The following is a 22311-nucleotide window of genomic DNA, read 5'->3' as shown; positions in this document are numbered from 1 at the left end:
CAGGGTCCTGGGGACTGTCCCAGAGGCAGGGGGCTGACCCACCTGGGATGTGTGTGGCAGGGAGGCCGCTAAGAGAGCCAGGCTCTAAGAGAGACCCCGCTGGTCAGCTCGCGTGGTTGGAGTGGATCCGCAGTGTTTGGAGAAACACTTGGGTGATTGGGTCAAAATCCAAAGAGGTGGATGGTTTGGCGGAGCTGTGGCCAGGCCCGCGGGGCAGGAGGCTCCCTTGGGTGTCGCGGCCTTGGTGAACTTAAGAGTGGTTTGGTCTTGTTGGTATCCCAGGGCTGAACGGAGCCTGGGAGCCTGACGGACATCGGAGGCTCAGGCATATACCAGAATTCAGAGGGAGAATGTGGCAGGCACTCGGCCTGAATGTTCCTGCCAACGTGCTATGCATATCATCTCCTGTTAGGCAGCCGAAAGTATAGAGGTGGCCGAAGCATTGTCTAGTGAGAAGAAAAGTAAATCCGAGGAGCTGTGCTTCAAGTATGTAAATGAGGCCAGTTTTTGGCTACATCTGAGGGCACTGGGCAGGGCAGCCAGCCTGCCAGTCTCATCTCTCTGCACAGATCCTTCTCTCGAGCCCCCATTCATTCATGCTTTCTTTTTATATACTAAACAAATGAGTCCTATCAGGTAATAAACATGTTCAGATACTCCCTGCCTCACAGAGCTTAAGTTCCAGGGAAGAACGCATTTTCCTGAGTTTCCGTGTTTATCCCCCTTTCAACGTGCTGCCTTTCAGCTGGTGAGTACCGTTTTCTTTGCAATGACTTTTTTTTTTTTTAAGATCTTATTGATTTATTTGAGAGTGAAAGAGACCGTGCGCATGCGTGAGCAGTGCCGTAGAAGACAGAAAGCATACTAATGGTTACCAGGAGGTGAGGGGAGTGGGCAGTGATCACTTCCGTGTATGGGTATTTATGATGAAAAAGTATTTTTTTCTTTTTTTTTAAGCTTTTATTTACTTGAGAGAAAGAGAGCATGAGCGGGGGGGGGGGGGGGGGGGGACGGAGGGAAAGAATCTCAAGCAGATTCCCTGCTGAGTGAGGAACCTGAGGCGGGGCTTGATCCCACGACCCTTAATCATGACCTGAGCTGAAACCGAGAGTCAGACGTTCAACCGACTGAGCCACCCATTCACCCCCGCAATGACTTTAAGTGAGCTAGTTCCCTAAGTAAGACTTGGGGAATGCTTCAGGGTTGCTCCTGTCCGTAATAAGGACTTCCCTTGCCAAAGATCTGACGGAACGCAGACACTAATTCTCCACCGCCACCCATCTGGCAGCAAATGTCCAGCCATAGGTAGGAAGAGGAGGGAATCTGACTATGGGTGTAGAACAGATACTTCTTCATTGATTTCTCTGAGGCCGCCCAGAGCCTCACAGAGATCTCCTGTGTTTGGCCTTTCATCAAACCTGGGCTTAGGAAACATTGCCAGCAGTTCACTTGAGTTTTTGAAGTTTGGGCTCTGGACTTTCAGGGCCCTCATCACACCATATTGTAAGCCTTGATTTCCTTTTAGTTCCCAAAACAGACTAAGTGTTTTGTTTTTTTTTTTAAATATTTATTCATTTATTTGACAGAGAGACAGCCAGCAAAAAAGGGAACACAGGCAGGGGGAGTGGGAGAGGAAGAAGCAGGCTCCTAGAGGAGGAGACTGATGCAGGGCTCGATCCCATAATGCCGGGATCACGCCCTGAGCTGAAGGCAGACACTTAACGACTGAGCCACTCAGGTGCCCCCAGACTGAGTGCTTCTTGAAAGCAGAGACCAGGCCTCATTCCTCTATCTTCCTGGCCTAGCCCAGGGCCTGGCACCCAGGCTGTGTTTTACACCTGCTTGTCAGTCGCTTCTGTCCTGGCCCCACACAGCTCTCTGGATGCTCTTCTCCAGGAGAAATGTAGCCTTCCCTTTTTCTACCCAGCTCAAATGTCACCTCCAGCAGAAACTTGTCCAGACTCTAAAATCAAAAGGGGGGGTGCCTGGGTGGCTCAGCAGTTAAGCGTCTGCCTTCGGCTCAGGGCGTGATCCCGGCGTTATGGGATCGAGCCCCACATCAGGCTCCTCCGCTATGAGCCTGCTTCTTCCTCTCCCACTCCCCCTGCTTGTGTTCCCTCTCTCGCTGGCTGTCTCTACTTCTGTCGAATAAATAAATAAAAAATCTTAAAAAAAATAAAATAAAATAAAATAAAATCAAAAGGGATCGATGAGTTTGCGTGTTGTTCCCTCTCATCTCAAGCAGCCCATAGCTGGTAGTGTCTAGAAAGGCAAACTGATGACTGCCATGCAGTATTGTACGAGGAAAAACTGTGAGGCTTTAAATGGGCAAAGGATTCCTGGGTTGTTCTGTCAATGGAAGGCTGTGAATTGTCTAGGGTTCCGGGCTGTCTTGTTCTATAGGGATCTCCACATCTGACTGTCTTCTGCTGGGCTACATTACAGCTCTGTGGAGATGGAAGCGAACCTGTCGAGGGCTGACGGCGGTACAGGTGCTCCCTGTCTGATGTACAATGCAAACTGCCCCTGTTCATGGCAGTGCAAATGCATTTTGTCCAGCAGAGAAATCTCCATAAATCCAATTCTCAATTGAAACAGTTGTAAAATCTTACTGGTTCCCTCCTTAATGAGTTTATATAAACATGTGCATTTTATATCCGTATGAGAGTTATGATTTTACCTTTTTTTTTTTTAGATTTTATTTGAGAGGAGAGAGGAGCAAGCTGGGAGAGGAGCAGAGGGAGGAGGAGCAGACTCCATGCTGAGCACATAGCCCTACATGGGGCTCGATCCCATGACCCTGATATCATGACCTGAGCCGAAACCAAGAGTCAGATGCTTTAACTGACTGAGCCACCTAGGCGTCCCTGATTTTACCATTTTTAAAAAAGATTTACTTATTCCAGAGAGAGAAAACAAAAAGTGAGCAGGGGGAAGGGCAGAGAGAGAGGGGGAGAGAATCTCAAGGGGATTCCCTGCTGAATGCGGAACCTGACCTGGGGATAAATATCACAACCCTGAGATCATGACCTGAGCCAAAATCAAGAGTCAGACACTTACAACTGAGCCACCCAGGTGCCCCTATGATTTTACCATTTCGAAAATTATTCTTTGGCGGTGGGAAGAACTATCTAGGACAGAGGTAGTGATAATTCCTACTGAGCATTTATTCTGGTACTATGCTAAGGGTTATAGACCTTGCCATGTTTAATCCTCACGGCAACCCTATAAGGTAAATCCTGTTCAGTCCCATTTTATGGATGCACAAATTGTGGCCTAGAGGTTAAATAACTTGCTTAAGGACTCAGAATTAGTAAGTGGCCTACTTGGAATTTGTACCCAAGCCCTGGGTTTTGACACAAATTCATACTCTGTGCTGTACATGTAAGGACAATTAAAAACGAATTGGGGGTGCGGTGCCTGGGTGGCTCAGTCGGTTGGGCGTCTGCCTTCGGCTCTGGTCATGATCTCAGGGTACTGGGATGGAGCCCTGCGACAGGCTCCCTGCTCAGTGGGGAGTCTGCTTCTCCCTCTCCTCCCTCTCTCTCTCACGCTCTCTCTCTCTCAAATAAATAAATAAAATCTTAAAAAAACCCAAAAAACAAAAAGAAATTGGGGAATCAGTAAGTCCTGTCATAAGAGAAGACATGAACCGAGTTTCAAAGGATGAATAGGAGTTGGTGCAGAGGGGTCACCAGGCACAAGTGAGCACATGGGAAGCTAGGGAGGTCTGAAACTAGGGCCAGCATTACTAAGACATTCAGTAGGGCCAGAGAGCAGGGTGCGGCTGAGGCCTGGCAGGAGATAAGGCTGGAGCAGTACCCAGGTGCTGATCGCTGATTGAGAAGGGCTCCTGGGGGTCAAGCTGAGATCGGACTTTATCCTCAAACTATAGAATTTTAAGCAGAGGAGTGACATGATTAGATGAGTTTTATTATTTTTATCTTTATTGCTTTTATTTGAAGTTATAAAAGCCGCTGAGAGACTTGTCTTTTTAGAAAAGGCGTTTTGACAGCAGTGTTGAGGTTGGATTGGAGGTGGCGAGAACGGAGGTAAAGAGGCTGTTAGAAGCCAACCCTTGGCAGGCAACAAAAGGAGGGGATGAAAAGAGAAACAGAAAAGCAGTTCAGTCTACACGTTTGGGCAGCTTATGAGGCACGTGGGAGTGGGAGCAGGGAGCTGAGGAAGGGGCTGGGGCAAGGGCGGAAGTTTAGGAACTCTCCCTAGTGCCTGGCTCCTTTGACCCCCTACTGCAGGCCCGTTCTTGCTCATTCTCAGCATTGGAGAAGCAAGATAGTACTTGGAATTTAAAAGAAGGGTTGTTAATTAAAAGTAAAGCTCTCCTTTTAAGAAGCATATATAAATAAATAGGGCCTGACAGAAAAGGACCCAGGCCCTTCTCTTTTGGTCTCAAAGGGGGGAAAAAAGCAAGGAGAAAGGAAAAGAAAGACAAATCACAATGACAAGAACCATTAGAAACCTCTTGATAATTATTCATGTACAGGTTGCTGCACACCAGGTGATTTCTAACCCCAGCCCAGTTCCCCTCCGGGCTTCTTACTGGCTGCTGGCCACTTCCTCTTGGGACCTGGCCAGAGTAAGCTCAGGAAATGCAAACTTTTAATTCTGGAATTAGTAAAGCATATTAGGAAAGGAAATCACAAGTGAAGAAATCACATTATGAATTCCGAAGCCAAGGAAAAGGATTGTTAAGTTAGATCGTGAATTCATTGGGGGCAGGACCATTTTACTCACTTTGGTGCAGGGCCGAAGTGACTGGTCTGGTCACTGTTCCAAGATAATCCAGGATTCAGCTTCTCGCATTCTTGTAGGTCTCCAAAATTTCATCCAGGACCTTTAGCTCTAGCCGCTGAGCTGTCTGGAGCCTTGCTCTGCGCTCTTCTGCTGCAGGGCAGATGCCCTGCTCAGATGAAGACCCAACTAAAGGGTTAATATTTTTCATTACACCCACCTCCCCAGAACTTTGCATGAATCAGATAACAGAATATACTCAAAGGCCTTTGAAAACTCTTGCTTAGCCACACAAATGTTACCAGCTGTTCTTTATTCCTTGTTGTTCTGAATGATGACTTGAGACTTGCTATTTAATTTTTATTTTTTAAAAACATTTATTTATTTGAGAGAGGGAGAGACAGCACGCAGGGGAGGGGCAGAGGGAGAGAGAGAATCCTTAGCAGACTCCTCGCAGAGCACAAGGCCCATCTCATGACCCTGAGATCACGACCTAAGCCGACACTGTCAGACACTCGACTGAACCACCCAGGCGCCACGCTATTCAATCTTTAACACTATGAGCTCAATGTAAAGCTTCTATACACTCCACAGAATGCTAGGTACTTTCACACCTAATCCTCACAATTTCATTGTTTATTTTACCAGAGGCTCAGAGAAATTAACTTGCTCAGGAATATACATTCTGTCCTTTTTTAGGGCCCTCTTGAGTTTGGGTTAAAGAATTCTCCATGTGCTGCCCCACCACAACGCTCACTACACAGTTTGTCCCCATTAGACTGGAAGCTGTGGGTGCCAGGAACAAAATTTTGTTCACTGTTATCTCTATCTAGCAAGTAAGCACATAGAGGATGTTAAAAAAAAAACAAACCCAAAACCCAAAATACTGTTTTCCTTATAACACAGTGTTCACTGTCCGTCTTCTGCTCCTAGAATGTGAGGTGCACGGAAGACCTACTGTGCTTTGCTCATGGTTGGATCCTCAAAGCCTAGAACAGTGCTTGGGACATAGTAAGAGTCCAATAAATACTTGCTGGTAAATAAATGACAGCTGTGTGGACAAGCCAATTCTCCTTTTTGTGACATCGGTGCATTTTTTCTCTGACGCTGATTCCAGTAAGATAATGTTTAAGACTGCAACACTATGATGTGGGTAAGTGCTGAATGCTCTGGCTTTCTGAGTTAAACATTCACTTGTGGCAAAATGATGATCAGAGCGGGAACCGCAGGAATGCTGTCCCCAAGAGCACGGTCTCCAGGAAGGCGGCACTGCAGGCTGGCGCAGGTGGCCCATGGACTCAGGCTCCACAGCTCTGGTCCAGCACCAGCAAAATCATGACTTGAGACCACTGTGCTCTTGAGTTCCATGTCTCATCCACCACCCTTTCACCAGATGCAACTCTTGAAGAAGCAGGAAAAAATAACCTGCTTGTAATAAACATCAGCTTCATTTTCTCAGGAGTCATGTTTCTTGCCAGCACCCTTCTAGATCAACTGTACTATTTTTCCCCTCTGTAAACCAGTATTATGTGCTACATTAAATATTTTTAGTGTAAAAGCTACCATCACATTAAGAAAATTTAGAATATGGAAAAAATATAGAAAAAGTCACCTCTAATTTTACCAGTCACAAAATGATTAGCCTATTTGTGTATATTCTTTCCCCTGCCGTGCATGTGTATATGTGCATTATCCGTGTGTGTGTGTGTGTGTGTGTGTGTGTGTGTATGGACATGTATCATGGTAGTTTGTGGGGTTTATTTAATGAAGATTTTATTTATTTGTGAGAGAGAGACAGCGAGAGCACAAGCAGAAGGAGAAGCAGGCTCCCTGCTCTTGATCCCATCTTGATCCCAGGACGCTGGAATCGTGACCTGAGCTGAAGGCAGATGCTTAACCAACTGAGCCACCAGGCATCCCTTGTGTTTTGCCTTTTTGTTTAACATCGAGCCATGTTTATACCACAAGGACATCCTAATCATCCATTTAAATAGTTACTGATACACACTTTAGGATTTTTCAGACACTGACAAATTTCAAAGACAGACATTTTTCTTATGTAAGTTCCAAATCTGGAATTCTTAAGATGTGAACTCTTGGCATTGGATACACATCATGAAATCGCTGTCAATATATTAAATACCAATTTACTCGGCCACCAAGTGAGAATTTATAATTTAAATCATGTTATCAATGGAAAAATTAAAACCTCATCAAGTCTTCAATTTGCATTTAAGAACCTTGCTGGGACAGACAACTTTAACCATGACTGGTTAGTAGTTGTATTTCTTCTTTTCGAATCATCACAAATATTGAGAGGAAATGTTTATCTGCTGCTAAGTGGGCCTCTCTTCCTTGGAGACAGTGTACTGTTAGAACATCAGGAGCAAGGGTTTTGGGACTCACATCCCTCTTGCTCAAAGAGCTGGACAGGTATGCACCAACCTCATAAATTGTTCATTTCATTCTTTCATTTACCAAAGAAAGACCATTACATTTATAAGAATAAAAGGAGGATCTGATCAAAAGGGGAATTTGATAATTCAACTAATACTCTTTATTTATTTTTTTATTTTTAAAGTAGGCTCTACACCCAACATGGGGCTTGAACTCACAACCCTGAGATGCAGAGCTGCAAGCTCTATTGACTGAACTAGTCAGGCACCCCAAGTTTAGCTAATATTATCTTTAAAAGTCACTTCCAAACTATCCTAAGTAATGATTCATCTTGGGAATTAGAAGACCAATTTTTCCCCCAAGTATTAATTTTGATTTTTTTTTTTATAGTAAGGTATTTACGCTTATGAAGCCCTTATTTAACGTAAGCTGTCACATATCAACTAACCTTCCTGATAACCCTGGGGGGGGGTGGTACTAATTATTATTAACACCTTACAGAAGAAAAAAACCCTGATGCTTATGGAGGCTAAGTAACTTGGCTGAGGTCACACAGCCTCAATTTGAACCCAGTGGCCTATACTGTTAAGCAAGGAGCAGGCTGCAATCCCACTGCTAGCTATGCCCGTCTCCCCTAGGCAGGTCAGGGTAAAAGTTAGCAAAACGAAGTAAATCAATGCTGTTCAGCTCAAGGAAAAGATAATCTACACACACACATGGTACTTTTCCCAATCACTGTCATTTGAATTATTTTGTCCCTATGGCCCAGACTGAATGGGGGGCGGGGGAAGGGGAGACTGAATCTAAAATACTACAGCTAGAACACATTCCAGAAGCAATGTACTTGAAACCCTCTAAATGCTTCCAAACTCTGAAGTAATAACTTGGCTTAATTGCTCACATCTGGGCAAGCCAAGCAAGCTTGGGCTGTCGCTTCCTGTCAAGAACTGAAAGAATTTTCATATTGACACAAGTCTGTCATTAACCTCTTTCTTCATGTCTTCTAGGCAAATGCTGACCTGATTATTAAGACAAGCCATGTTGCAAAGGTGGAAATTTACTGTTCACCTTTCCTCATCCTTCTGAGCAAAACAGGGAGAGGGGGGTGCACCCCTGATGATTAGGTTATACTGGGAACCATTTGCTAGGTAAAACCCAGACATTTAGGTTTTTCATACAAACCGATAACCAACTTATCATTCTGAAATTCAATACAGTCAACCTGGCTCGTACAAAAATATTAAATGGCTTTTAACAAATTCTTTTCCTTTTTAAAATACAGGATTAACAGTGACATATGTATCTATGGTACAAACATAAACTAAATCCAGACAACCCAAGAGTTCAGAAGATTAGTCATCAGTGTGATTAAACCAGGGATAAAACACCTCTGAATTTTCCATAATTTGTTTTTACCATCGTGCTTTCCTATTTTGTAGAAATTATTCCTTCATCATGACTAGTTAATTTAAATTCTCAACAGACTGGACTGTAGCACGCTAATACAGTCTTGTCACCATGATCACCTGCAATTGCTAACCTATCAGTTTCTTAAGTAATTCTCCAGCTTCGGCTTGGGAGCTTGTTTCAGAGTATGCTCTTACACAGTGCCAAGCCTTTTTAGGCCCTACAACTACCTAAGAGCTGTATATGTTCTCTCTGTGATTTATGGAAGGTGTGGGACAGAGAACAGACAGGTGCTCTTTGCATACATTTATGTTTCCAAAGCAGCCACTGAAACTGTGCGAATTCAAAGAAAACAGTCCTCACATGGAGTAAAGGACAACAGACTGGATCGGAAAAGCCCAGCTGCTTCCCAGCACTGAACACAACCTACAACACAGAGAGGATTCGCTGACTGGTAACAAGGAATAGATGGCACAGAGTAGGCCTATATTAGGTTAGAGTGTTAGCTGTTACCAAAACTAATCTTGAATAAATACTTTAATCCTGCCTCTTCAGGGTTAAAAAAGTCAGGGGTGGACTGGGCACTTATAAGGTTTAATTCCAGCTCTGAGCCAGTTTTTAACCCTTCACTAACAAGATCCAGCTGTTGATCAAAGACTAAGCAGGGTCTTAGGTATGGACATAGCTCAACACCTGGGATGGGAATGATGCGGTTCAGGACAGGGCTGCCCCAAAATGTGCCACTTTGGCATGTGGAGTATTTGAGCTGAAGGCAGTCAATGCCTAACAGACTCAAGAAGAGCTTTTTACCTCCCCTGTAACTGCCTAAAAGAATTTAGATAGGGAGCCTGTACCAGGAAGAGAGGTATTACCAATTTTTTTTTTTTTTTAACGCAAGACTTCTCCGCATGGCATGGTTTACCACACATTTGCTCTTCCCATCTTGTAAATTGTCTTTATTCCTTTAGAAGCCGCAGACTTCTACCCACCCCTCCTTAGCTTTGGATGGCTTGTAAGTCTCAGTTGCCTGATTGTTTCTGACCCTCTCACGTCTATGTGAAGTTCCCGTATGTATGAAATTAAATTTTTCTCCTATCTTATCTGTCTTATGTCAATTATTAGGCCATCCAAAGAACCTGGAAAGAAGGGAAAAGTTTTCCTCCCTTTCAGGAGAAAATGATAATCCTGTACTACTCCTCCTCCACCCCACCCCTTCCCATTTCCTTTCTTATATTACCCCATGGCCAGTGATCCTCATTTTTATGGAAGGGAAAAGAGGCACACAGAGGTTATGGACTCAGGTCTATGGAAAACAGCAGAGTCCCAACTGGAGCCAAGCCTGCCAACAATCACAGCAGGCTTCTCCCCTAAAATTCCTTCTCCATCTGCCATGACACTCAGGCATAGAAAGGGAATTTTCATTGTGTCCTTAAGGTTAACTGCTTTGGATGCTTTCAGAGAGGTGATTTCAAAATCCCTCTCTTCCCTGCCTTAAAGAAAAGGAGGAAAGAAGAAAACTAAAAATAAGCCATATACACAGCTCCCACAGCACATAAGCTGAATGATTTAATATTAGCAAAGACCAAACTGGATCTTGATAATGAAAATGAAGACACAGTAATATTTTCTCAAGAAAATAAACATTTGGAGGGAGAAACATTTCTTAAAAAAAAGAAAAAAAAAGTTTATTTGGAAAAGCCAGCCTCTTACACAAAATGTTTTGTACCTATACTTTCACTGTGTCAATTACAATGATATTTTTTAATGTACTAAATATAATGTATTGAGTGTCTATCATTATCTTCTTGTGCATTTTAGAAGACATTAGATTAAAAAATATTTACAGATTTCATTCTGGTCCATCCTCCCTATCCTTACACTAAACTAATTTTTCTACTTTTCAAGTAAGTAAAAAGGGTCATAATATCTTTAGTTTTGTGTGTAGTAGTAAGAATGTGTCCAATAATTATAAGCAAAACATAATTTTTTCAGGCCTTCTAAGAAAAAGAAAAGGAGCAACTTCCCTCCCAATCTTATTCTTATTGATTTGCCTGGGGCCAAACCACTGGCTTTCTTTAATTAGCAAACATAAAAAAAAAAAACAAAAACACAAAGACTGAATAACACACAGCTCTAAGCTAGACACAGATATAAATGGAACCACTATGAATCAATGGGGGAAAATTCCAGGAAAATCAACAACAAAAAAATTCGAAGTCTCACAGTTTAACTCAGGTTTTGGTAAAACTGAAGCTGAATTCAGCTGCGGTGTGAAATACCTGTGTTTAATTAGATCTGTTGTATTTACGGAGGAGGCACAAATATATAGTTTTGCATATTTTAAAATTAACTTTTATAGTGAAAAGTACTAAGTAATTTCAAAGGGGCAATGGTCTATAACCACTCAAAATGTGTCTTTGAAAAGGGAAGACAGTAATTTAATGAAATAAATTCTCAAGCACTAATAATATTAGCATCCCAAGAAAAGATTCCGGAGGGGTGCTGATGAGTACAATGTGTCTAGAACAGCCAAGATGTTTCCATAGTTTTATGCCTTAAATTTCCTAACTTTTTAGCTAGCAGGCACTATGCCAGGCAACTACTGATGCAAGGAAAATATTTTAGTCAGGATTTTATAAAATCCCAACTTCCAATCAATATTTCTATTCATAAATCTTCCAGTGATGATGTCTGACAGTATAATACAAATAACAATGAAGCAAGATTAATTTTAAGTTTTAGATTTGTCTGAAACAAGTTAGTTGTTATATTTTTCCTTATAACATAACACTTAAAATAGATGAATTCAGCAGAATGGTTTAAAAAGTTAAGGCTCCCTAAAGATTTCTAAAGACTAAAACTTAAGGCACATATTATAATCTTCTGGACACTGTTAAAAGCTAGGATTTAAAAAAACAAACAAACAAACAAAAAAACCCCACACTACTTCCTTCTCTCATTCTTCGCCAACCACTCCCTCCAAAAAGGTATGGCATTTTTAATTCAGGCTATTGGTAAGGAGTGAAACAAAAATTCCATCAATGAACACCTGGTACGATTCCCACACACATGTCCACTATTGGCATTGAGCACCACTGCTGGATTACAGGCCAGTAGATATTTTCAGGTATCTTGGGTCACAGCTGCTTCACTGACCCTTGGGACCCACAGGATTAGACTGGACTCTCCTCCTCTTTGGGACTTCCTTCTGTGTCTTTCTGCTCTGAAGATTCTGCTGCATATTCTTTGGGCTTCTCAGCAGCATCGATACTGGTCTCCTCCTCTTTACTTTCCTTTTTCTGCTTCTCTGCTTTCTGCTCTTTGGCCACAAGGTGATAATTGATGCCCATGCCAATGAAGAGATAGATGCCTGCTATAATTAGGATCACACCACATGCCCAGTAGGTGTATTTGTAGTCTCCGTAGATGTCATTCAGACGACCTGAAGATATCCGAAACAAAGTTATGCGGACAAAAGTCAACAAGTATACCATTCCCAAATAGAGCTTAAGGGTCCACTCAGAAAGATGTCAACCAATCCTCAAAAAGCCCACAAGTGACACATTGGTCTAAAAAGGAACTGTTAACAATGATCTCATCTTTTATGATGTCACACTTGATTTTAGAAGGCCTTGCATATCCTGTTACTTTTAGCAACTTGAAAGTAATGCAATCTTGGCCAATTGGAATGGGGAAAGACCTAGCCATCACCTAGAATCAATGGAAAAATCTGTTGCTCAAAAGAGGTGTAGGAGTCTTGCCCCAGGCCCCAGAGCTAATTGCAGTGTCCCGGCCAATGCTCTTTCGCTGACATCAGCATTCCCGAAAAGCGGCCCGTGGACACAACTGTCCTATGCTACAAAATTAAGTAACAGCAACACCTTTCTACCATTCTAACGGCTTAGTCCTCAGGTCAGGCAGCGTCTGTCATCACGCTCGCTGTATAATCTACAGACTGAAGTTCAGAAACCTTAGGTGACTCGTCCAAGGTCACAGAGCTAGTAAGTGAAATGGCCTGGCTTTAAACCCAGAAGTCTGACTCTGAAGCCTGACCTGTAACCTCCCGAGTGTTTCCAAAGTCAGACTTAGGAAATGGCATTATCACGTGCTTCTCCTGTGAAGAGTCACCATGGGCATTAGCATATTAAAGGTTTTGCAAGGTCCTCTAGTAGAGAAATCTATCAAACTTGGTGTTCCCAAAACTTTTTTGGCCATGGAATCCTTGTGATAGTAGAATTGGTTAGCATCTCATCAAATTGGTATGTTAAGGAATAAGTTCTGGAAAACCCTACTCTATACCTAAGAGAAGGACTGGATATAACCCTTTCAAACACGATTCCATGTGCTTTTCTAACTCAGGGCACCGGCCATCCAGCAATGCTTACTGAACCCACATATGCATCAGGCACTGGGCTGCTGGCCCTGAGAGCAGAGAAGAAAACCTCCACAGTTCAGTGGACAAGAGAAATGTTAATCAAATAATTACACAAACCTTGACAAAGAGCGTTTGCAAGCAGAAGATAGGGGGTGGGAGCAGCAAGCAGGGTCAGGAATGCTTCTCTCAAAGCATAACCAAAGCAGAGACCTAGAGGGGGTGGGAGTTATCCAGGAGGGGATGGGAGAAGGATGTGGCCAGGGAACAGCAAGTGCAAAGGCAGGTGGGAGGAAGCTGGGGTGTGAGAGGGGAAGGAGGAAGGGCGGAGTTGCTGGAGCAGAGAGAACAAAAGGTGAGTGACAGGAAATGAGGCTGGAGAGATGGGGGGGGGGGGGACACGGATGCCTTGTAGGCCCCATTAGCGAATCTGATCTCCACCCTAAGAACAATAGGAAGCAACTGGAAAGATCTAATCAGCTGGCCTATCTGTGCATTTGCACAGATACATTTTGCCTGCAGAACAGAAAACAGATTGAAGGCTGGATTGGAGTGGGTATGGGCCAACCAGCCAGGACGCTAGGGGGTGGAGTAGCCCAGATGGGAGAAGGAGCTGTGAATAGGGTGGTGTTATGATGGAAAAGTGGGCTGATTAGAAAGAGATTTAGGAGCTTCCTTAGAGGACTTGGACTCTCATTGGATGTTGGGAAGAGTGAGGGTGGGGAGTTCAGAAAAGTCAGTAGTGGATCTTCTTGTATGAATCCTTCCTTATTCATAAGGCATAACCTCAAAAGCATGAGTCATATCCAGAGGAAGTCTAAATGATTATGCATTTTGCATGAATTATCATTTTAAATTGTCAACAGTTTCGTATTCTTAGAGAATCATCCATCAAGTTTTATGGTCACTTACTAGCTGAGTGATCTTGGGCAAGTTATTCCACTTTTAGAAGCCTCTGTTTCTGCACCGATAAAGTAGGGCCATTCGTAGTCTTACCTCATAGACTTGTGAGATAGGAAAGGGTATTTGAAATGATTAAGACAGTCCCTGGTACACTGTGAATCCTCACCTGATCAATATTGTTGTTATTTAAATGTTACTCCTAAGATAAATTCCACAATTAAAATGAAATTACCAAAGTATTTTAAAGGTGGAGTATATGTTACATATTTTTCTATGATAAACATGTTCATTTTATAATCAGAAAAAGGTTATTTTAATAGATATTTAAATTTGCAATTGTTTTTGACTTCCCTTTCAGCTTGACGGTTCAATGTAATTCAATTCTGTAAGAATCTGAGCAAATTATGCTCTGCCAAGCATTGTGCCAGCACTGAGGCTACAGAAATGAGAAACACTTTCTGTCACCGAGCAGCTTACTGATCTTGGCTTTCCATCACCTTCTCCATCTTCTATGCCTGTTTCATGTTAACACAACCCAAGAGGTAGTAAGGGATACTATACCTAAGAGTGGTGGCCCCAGGAGGACAGGACAGCATTCCACAATGGTCACCAATCCCACGGCGCTGGAGAACCTCTGGGGTCCTACGAGGTCCATCAGTGTTTCAAACAACACCGAGCTGAGCCACCCAAATGCAAATCCAAAGAATCCCGCATAGACACAAAACCCAATGTAGGTGGAGGATAAAGGTGCTAGCAGATGACACACTCCATTCGCAACAACAGAAGCCGCAAAAAAATACTGAACTCGAGGTCTTATCCACTTGGTGTTGGCTACGAGTCCCATAGAAGGCCTGGCTACCATGTCAACAAAAGCCAGAATGGAAAGAAGGAAGGCAGACTTCTCACTAGAGTAATGTTGACTCTTGCCATAATTACTAAGAAAAACCAGAGGGGTAAACAGTCCAAAAAACATGAGCACATTTCCAGACAGGTATAGCAAAAAGCCTCTGTGTGTGAACAGAGATAAGTCCAGGAATTTATTAATTGTTTGGAAGACTGATTGTTTCTCTTCTTTGCGGTTTCCTCCAATAAGATCTGTATTTGCATCACTTGCTCCCTTTTTCTCGTCAGATTTTCCAGGTTCCTGAAGGGCTTCTTTAGACCTATCTTTCCCCGCACTTGTTGGTGGGGGCCCTATTGGTCGCATCAGCGCTCCAGCTACACAGCAGTTTAGTAGGAGGCCCCCAAGAATTAGGAAGCTTCCTCTCCAGCCAAAGATACCAAAGAAAGCCTGATTGAGGGGGGCCAGAGTAGAGAGGAACACAGGGCTGCCTGCCATGGCCAGTCCATTTGCCAACGGTCGCCTCTTATAGAAATACTTGCCAATCATGGTCAGAGCTGGATTCAAGTTGAAGGCAAGCCCAAGACCTGGGAAGGAGGGGGAAAAGAATCACAAAAATGTCAGAAACATATTTGGAATTACTTACCAAAGAAATTAAAATGAGAAGTATAAATAATACAAAGGAGAGAAAAGTCCTCACCACTACAGGACATACGGTATAGTGGTTTGAAGTGTGGGATCTAAAACTAGATTATATGGGTTCAAACCTCAGCATCGCTATTTACTGGCTGGTAACATCAGACACATGAGTGTTTCCTGATGTGTAAAAGAGGCACACAGCACTAATTTGAGTAAAACACTTAGAAGAGTGCCTGGCATGTACTAAGTACTCAATAAATGTTATTTTTATTATTGTTGCTTATATTATTTGAAGGTGAATAACTTTTTGTCTAGTCCTACAGAATTACCTGAGGAGTCACTGTAACAGTAGAAGATCATTAAGCAGATAGACTAGAGACAAAGGTTTTACAACTGAAAATGCAATACAAAATTATTCCTTCTACAGCAGCACCAAAAAGTTAAAAAATGTGCAATTTATAATCACTACAATTGTGTAACTTTCCTAAAGGGTCAGAGAATTAAAAAAACCATATATACGGGGCGCCTGGGTGGCTCAGTCGTTAAGTGTCTGCCTTTGGCTCAGGGCGTGATCCCGGCGTTCTGGGATCGAGCCCCACATCAGGCTCCTCCGCTGGGAACCTGCATCTTCCTCTCCCACTCTCCCTGCTTGTGTTCCCTCTCTCGCTGCCTGTCTCTCTCTCTGTCAAATAAATAAATAAAATCTTAAAAAAAAAAAAAAAAGACTGTTTAAAACAACAACAACAAAACCACATATACACATGCACAGTTTTTGGATAATAAAACACAGCATTATCAAGATGTCCGTACTCCCCAAATGAATGCATTAATTTAATGTGATTCCAATGAAACGTGATTCCAATGAAACGTGATTCCAATGAAATGTCAGTGCATTTTATTCTGGAATAGGTAAAATGACTCTAAAGCATACTTAGAAGAATGCATGGGAGTCAACCAGGAAATTTTTGGTGGTACAGGAGGAATGGGACAAACATTACTAGATACTTAAATGGACTTCCAAAACTACAATCATTACAACAGTGTGGCTTTGACTCAGGTATAGGTAAACACTTATCAGTGAAAGTGGACAGAAAGTCCATGAACATACCTGATCATATATACATGATTTAATGTAAAATGATTTGTGATATATATATGTGATTTAATGTAAAAGTGAAATTTTAAATTACTGTAGAATTATTCAATAAACAGTGCTAGTAAAAGTAAATATTCAGATAACTTTTAGATGCTCTCCCTGGCCCCTACTTGCTCCAGCTCCCTACCATTTACATTTAAGCTATTCACAAAGGCTTAAACCAATACACCAGAGCAGATCACTCCCCTATTTGAGGCTTCCCATCCATAACCTTTACCTTGGCCCTTACCTCCCTCTCTCATCTCATACGAGATCACTCTCACCTGTGCCAATAAACACATCGCTGACCTGGGGCTTAGGTTCCCCTAAATTTTCACAAAGCTTGTTCCCTGTTGCTACTCAAATCTCTTGGTTAAGGTCATCTCTTCAGAGCGACCTACCTTTGTAGACTACCCAGTTCTTCCCTGTCAGATTATTTTGTTTTGAGGCTTTGTATAGCATTATCTCTACCTGATACTGTTCCTATTTATTCACACATTTCTGAGTAGTACTGTGTGCTCCCATTAAAGAGTATGATTTAGCCCTAGTTGTTGCTCTATTCCCAACAAATCTACGACACTGCTTGACACAAACATGGTTGTTACTCAATAAATATTTGAGGAAATAAAAGAGCAAATGAACAAACCGACTAACCATGCGGGAACAAAGAGAGTTTCATATTTCTTTCTTCTCATTTTATGTAAAATGTTTTCTTCCATTCAGAAATTTTAAATGTAAAAAAAAGGGGGGGGGACATAAGTTTAAAAGTACGCAAATGTAACAGATTGAAAGACATTCCATGCTCATGGAATGGAGGAACAAATATTGTTAAAATATCCATACTACTCAAAGCAATTTTTGGATCAAAGATTGGAGCCAGTCTTCATCCAACCAAAGATGGTTCAAAGCAGATTAAATGCAATCCCTATCAAACTACCAACAGCATTTTTCACAGAACTAGAACAAATAACCCTAAAATTTGTATGGAACTACAAAAAAACCCCAAATAGCCAAAGCAATTGAAAAAGAAGAACAAAGCTGGCGGTATCACAATTCCAGATTTCAAGTATATTACAAACTGTAGTAATCAAAACAGTATGGTACAAGAACAAAAACAGACACATAGATCAATGGAACAGAATAGAAAGCCCAGAAATAAACCCACGGTTGTTGGTCAATTAATCTTTGACAAAGGAGGCAAGAATATGCAATGGGAAGAAGACAGTATCTTTAACAAATGGTGGTAGGAAAACTAAACAGCTACATGCAAAAGAATGACACTGGACCACTTTCTTACACCATAACACAATCATAAACTCAAAATGGATTAAGGACCTAAATGAGAGACCCAAAACCATAAAAATCCTAGAAGAGAGCAGAGGCAGTAATTTCTCTGACATCAGCTGTAACATCTTTCTAGATATGTCTCCTGAGGCAAGGGAAACGAAAGTGAAAAAAAAACCCAAAACCTCCAGCACACTGAAGGAAACAATCAACAAAACAAAAAGACAACCTACTGAATGGGAACAGACATTTGCAAATAACATATCTGATAAAGGGCTAGTAGCCAAAATATATAAAGAACTTATATCACACACACACACACACACACACACACACACACACACACACACACCAAATAATCCAACTAAAAGATGGGCAGAAGACATTAGACATTTCCCCAAAGAAGACATACAGATGGCCAAAAGACACATGAAAAGATGCTCAACATCACTCATCACCAGGGAAATGCAAATTAAAACTACAATGAGATATCACTTCACACCTGTCAGAATGGCTAAAATCAAAAGCTCAAGAAACAACAAATGTTGGGGAGGATGTGGAGATTAAAAGAACTCTTGTGCACTGTTGGTGGGCCAATATGGAGGTTCCTCAAAAAATTAAAAATAGAATTACGATATGATCCAGTAATTCCACTACTGGATATTTATCCAAAGAAGATGAAAACTCCAATTCGAAGGGATATATGCATCCTGATGTTTACTGCAGCATTATTTAAAACAGCCAAATTATGGAAGCAACCCAAGTGTCCGTTGACTGGTGAATGGATAAAGAAGATGTGATGTGTACATATACAAAGGAGTATTATTTTTGTTAAGGATTTACTTATTTATTTGAGAGAGAGTGTGCGTGCATGCAAGCAGGGAAGGGACAGAGGGAGAGGAAAAAAATCTCAAAAAGACTCCCCACTGAAAACAGAGCCTGAGACAGGGCTTAATCCCAGGACCCTGAGATCATGACCCAAGCTGAAACCAAGAGTCAGATGCTGAATCACTCAATGGACTGAGCCACCCAGGCACCCCGTACAATGGAATATTACTCAGGCATAAAAAGAATGAAATCCTGCCATTTGCAACAACATGGATGGATCTAGAGAGTATAATGTTATGTTAAATAAGCCATCGAAGAATACAAATAGCATATGATTTCATTTATGTGTGGAATTTAAGAAACAAAACAAATGAACCAAAGGGCAGGGGGGAGACAAACCAAAACCAAAAACCAAAACCCAAAAAAACCCCAAAAAAACCCCACAAACCCAGACTCTTAACTATAGAGAACACTATAGAGACTCTAACTATAGGGGAGAGGGGGGATGTGTAAAATAGGTGAAGGAGATGAAGACTACACTTATCTTGATGAGCACCGAGTAATATACAGAATTGCTGGATCACTAGATTGTACACCTGAAACTAATATGACACTGTGCTAACTACACTGGAATTAAAACACAATTTTTAAGAAGTAGGCAAATATATTCATGATCTTGGAGTGTAGAACAACTTTGTAATAATGATATACAAAACAAAAATCATGAAGTATTGAGAGTTTTGAATACCTGAAATTGTAGATGAAGAGGGAAAAAAGTAGAGAAAAGACTAAATTAAAAATTTTTCTTTCAAACAAAACTCAACAGAAAAAAATTAATTGGGAACAGATATTTGGGGGGGATGGGAAGTTACTGTTTAATGGGGACAGGGTTTCAGTTCTGTAAGATGAAACAGTTCTGAAAATGGATGGTGGAAATGGCTGCATAAGAATGTGAATACACTTAATACCACTGAACTGAATAATCAGAAGATGGTTAGGAACGTAAATTTTATGCTATATGTATTTTTCCATAATTAAATGTAAAAAAAATTGGAAAAATAACTGTCTTATTTTATTTTTTAAGATTTTATTTATTTGGAGAGAGAGGGAGTGTGAGAGAGAGAGCGCACATGAGCAGGTGGGAGGGACGGGGGAGAGGGAGAAGCAGACTCCCCACTGAGCAGGGAGCCCTACACGGGGCTCAATCCCAGGACTCTAGGATCATGACCTGAGCCGAAGACAGAGACGCTTAACCAACTGAGCCACCCAGGCACCCTGAAATAACTGTCTTATGCAAAGGGATTATAATTTAACATGTAAAGTTATTACACATTATTTTTAAATAGGTACACAAAAGCAGTCCATAAGCATTATGTACAAAGACAATAAACAAAAACCCCAAATACATAGCCACAAACATATTAAAAACATTTACTTTCCTAATAATCCAAGAGATTTAAATAAAAACCAGGAAATACTGTTCACCTGTTAAATGATTCACCTGGCAATGATTAAAAAGGATAATATCCCATTGTTGTGAAGGCTGTATGCCCTCTCACATTATGGTAAGCATGATCCTTTTGGCAATTTAGCTCATATGTATTTTTAAAAAACACAGCAGCTCCACTTTTACGAAGTTATCCTAAGAAAATATTCATGTTCACAAAGGACTACCAACACAATACTGTTTACTAATAGTAAGAAAATGTAAAAAATCAAAAACAAAAGCCTAAATATTGAACAATTAACTAAGGGACTGGTCAAATAAAATTATGGTATGTATTGGGGCGCATGGCTGGATCAGTCGGTAGAGCATAGGACTCTTAATCTCAAAGTCATGAGTTCAAGTCCCGCATTTGTCGTAGAGCTTACTAAAAAAACTTATTGTACATATCTATTCAATGGAATAACAGAGATTAAAAATCTTATCAGAATATTTAATGACATGGAAAGATGTTCCTGGTATCTTGTTAAGTGAAAAACTGGTTACGAAACATAATCTGATCATTTTTTGTATTAAAAAAGGTTTTATGTTTGTGCACTAGAAAAAGTATGGAAAGATATACATCGAAATGTTAACAGTCATATTCTCTGGATTGTGAAGTTATGAGTTATCTTTAATATACTCATCAGCAGTTCATTATTTTAATTTGGTTATCAAAAAAGGAGGGAGGAATTATTAAGTGGGTCTTCTATCCCTCATAAATGTATTTGGACATTCTGCCAGGTAATTCCTGCTTTATATTTAATACTCTCTCCTGCTCCAGTAGTAGCTTACTCCCTCTGAGAGGAAAAGGTAAAGAGAAAGAGTAATAACCAATGATCACCCTTGTAAGAAGCTGCCAAACACATTTTATCTACCACCACTGACTATTCTTAGGACAAGGGATCAATCACCTCTTTCATTATTCATTCATTCAATAATGAACACCTACTGTATAACAGGAATTTCTTTAGAAGTTTGCTTTTCTAGTATCCTTTAATATATTTGTAGCTCTTCAAAATGATAATCAAGTAATTTCTATAAGGCAGGAATTTCACTCAAAAGATCTGAAAGATGAATGTTAAATGAATACCAAATAGCCAGTAATAATGCTTGAAAATGAAATCAACAGTAACTCACCTCCAATGACTCCAATACACACATAAAGTTCATGAACAGTATTACAGAAAGAAGCCGCGATCAAGCCACAGCCTGACAAGCAGCCACCAACAATCATGACTGGACGACTGCCGTATTTATTCACCAGGACACTGCTGACGGGACCTAGGAGGGAACGAGAAATTTAGTAGCACAGAGGAAAGGAACCAACTCCCTCATTATCTACATAAGGCATTGACATTAAAGGACAAGTCCTTTAAAATAAACAGATAAAAACAAAGACAATGTTAAGAATATTGCTTTCTACATTTATTTCATAGTCAAAGGTATATTAGAAAATAAAGATGCTAAAAAACATTGTTTAGCTTCTTTATCTATAAATATTGGATGAAATTTTACTGAAATATAAGACTCTGATTCTCTCCTTAATCATCCTCTTATTATAAGGCAGAACTGGCTGAAAACACCTTGGTAATGGATGTTCATAGGCTCGTTGAAGTATCTAGGATACGATGAACATATTTAGTAAGTTTGCTCTGTTTTCATTTTTCGACAGGCAGTCTGATATGATGATATTAAAGCATTACCTACACATTATCATAAATGTAGTTTATGTCATATTTTTAAAAAAGAAAAAACCTCTGAAAAATACGTAATTATTTTTTCCAAGTTTAAGTACCTTTGCAATTAGGAAATCTAAATTGAAAACAAAAATGTTCTCAGTTATACCTAAATGTCTCAGACACTGAATTGAGTATTTCTTTTAGAGCCAACCTGGTTCATGCCTAAATTACTGTTTCATGGTAGAAATACTGTGAAAAAAAAGCTTGCAGGAGATTAAGTCAAATAATGGTCAAAATATCTTGGATCTAACAACCCAATAAGATAGGAAATAGAGTGTTATTTAAGATTATCAGATTAAATTTCCTCTGATAAACAGATGCATACCAAAATATTAGTTTTTCTTCAATGTGAGACAAGGAACCAAGTAAAATGTGAAATATTAGGATCAGGAAGAAAAAGATTTGATGCATTTAATGTATCAGTTTTCAAATATTAATATCAAATGGGCTCTCCTTACTTGCTACAAATAGGTATAATCTGTAATTCTCCTTTCCAAATTTTTAAGTGTTAATTATAATAAAGTCTTA

The 22311-nt window shown here is 40.7% G+C and overlaps 1 protein-coding gene across 3 annotated transcripts in view; it reads right to left on the bottom strand.

The window, feature by feature from the left end:
* Nucleotides 1-5109: 5109 nt before the first annotated feature.
* Nucleotides 5110-22311, bottom strand: part of SLC16A1 (solute carrier family 16 member 1) — a 41844-nt gene continuing 24642 nt past the window's right edge. For all 3 annotated transcript variants that reach the window (XM_040626887.1, XM_040626888.1, XM_040626886.1), the window contains 3 exons: nucleotides 21182-21325; nucleotides 14393-15259; nucleotides 5110-11998 (listed from right to left, as the gene is read on the bottom strand). In XM_040626887.1, coding sequence (XP_040482821.1) covers nucleotides 11730-11998; nucleotides 14393-15259; nucleotides 21182-21325 — 1280 coding nt within the window. In that variant the 3' untranslated portion in view covers nucleotides 5110-11729. The remainder of the gene's footprint in view (nucleotides 11999-14392; nucleotides 15260-21181; nucleotides 21326-22311) is intronic.

Source organism: Ursus maritimus, unplaced genomic scaffold (genome assembly GCF_017311325.1).
Source record: "Ursus maritimus isolate PB19 unplaced genomic scaffold, ASM1731132v1 scaffold_12, whole genome shotgun sequence".
NCBI classification, from domain to species: domain Eukaryota; kingdom Metazoa; phylum Chordata; class Mammalia; order Carnivora; family Ursidae; genus Ursus; species Ursus maritimus.
This window is presented reverse-complemented; position numbering and strand designations above follow the sequence as displayed.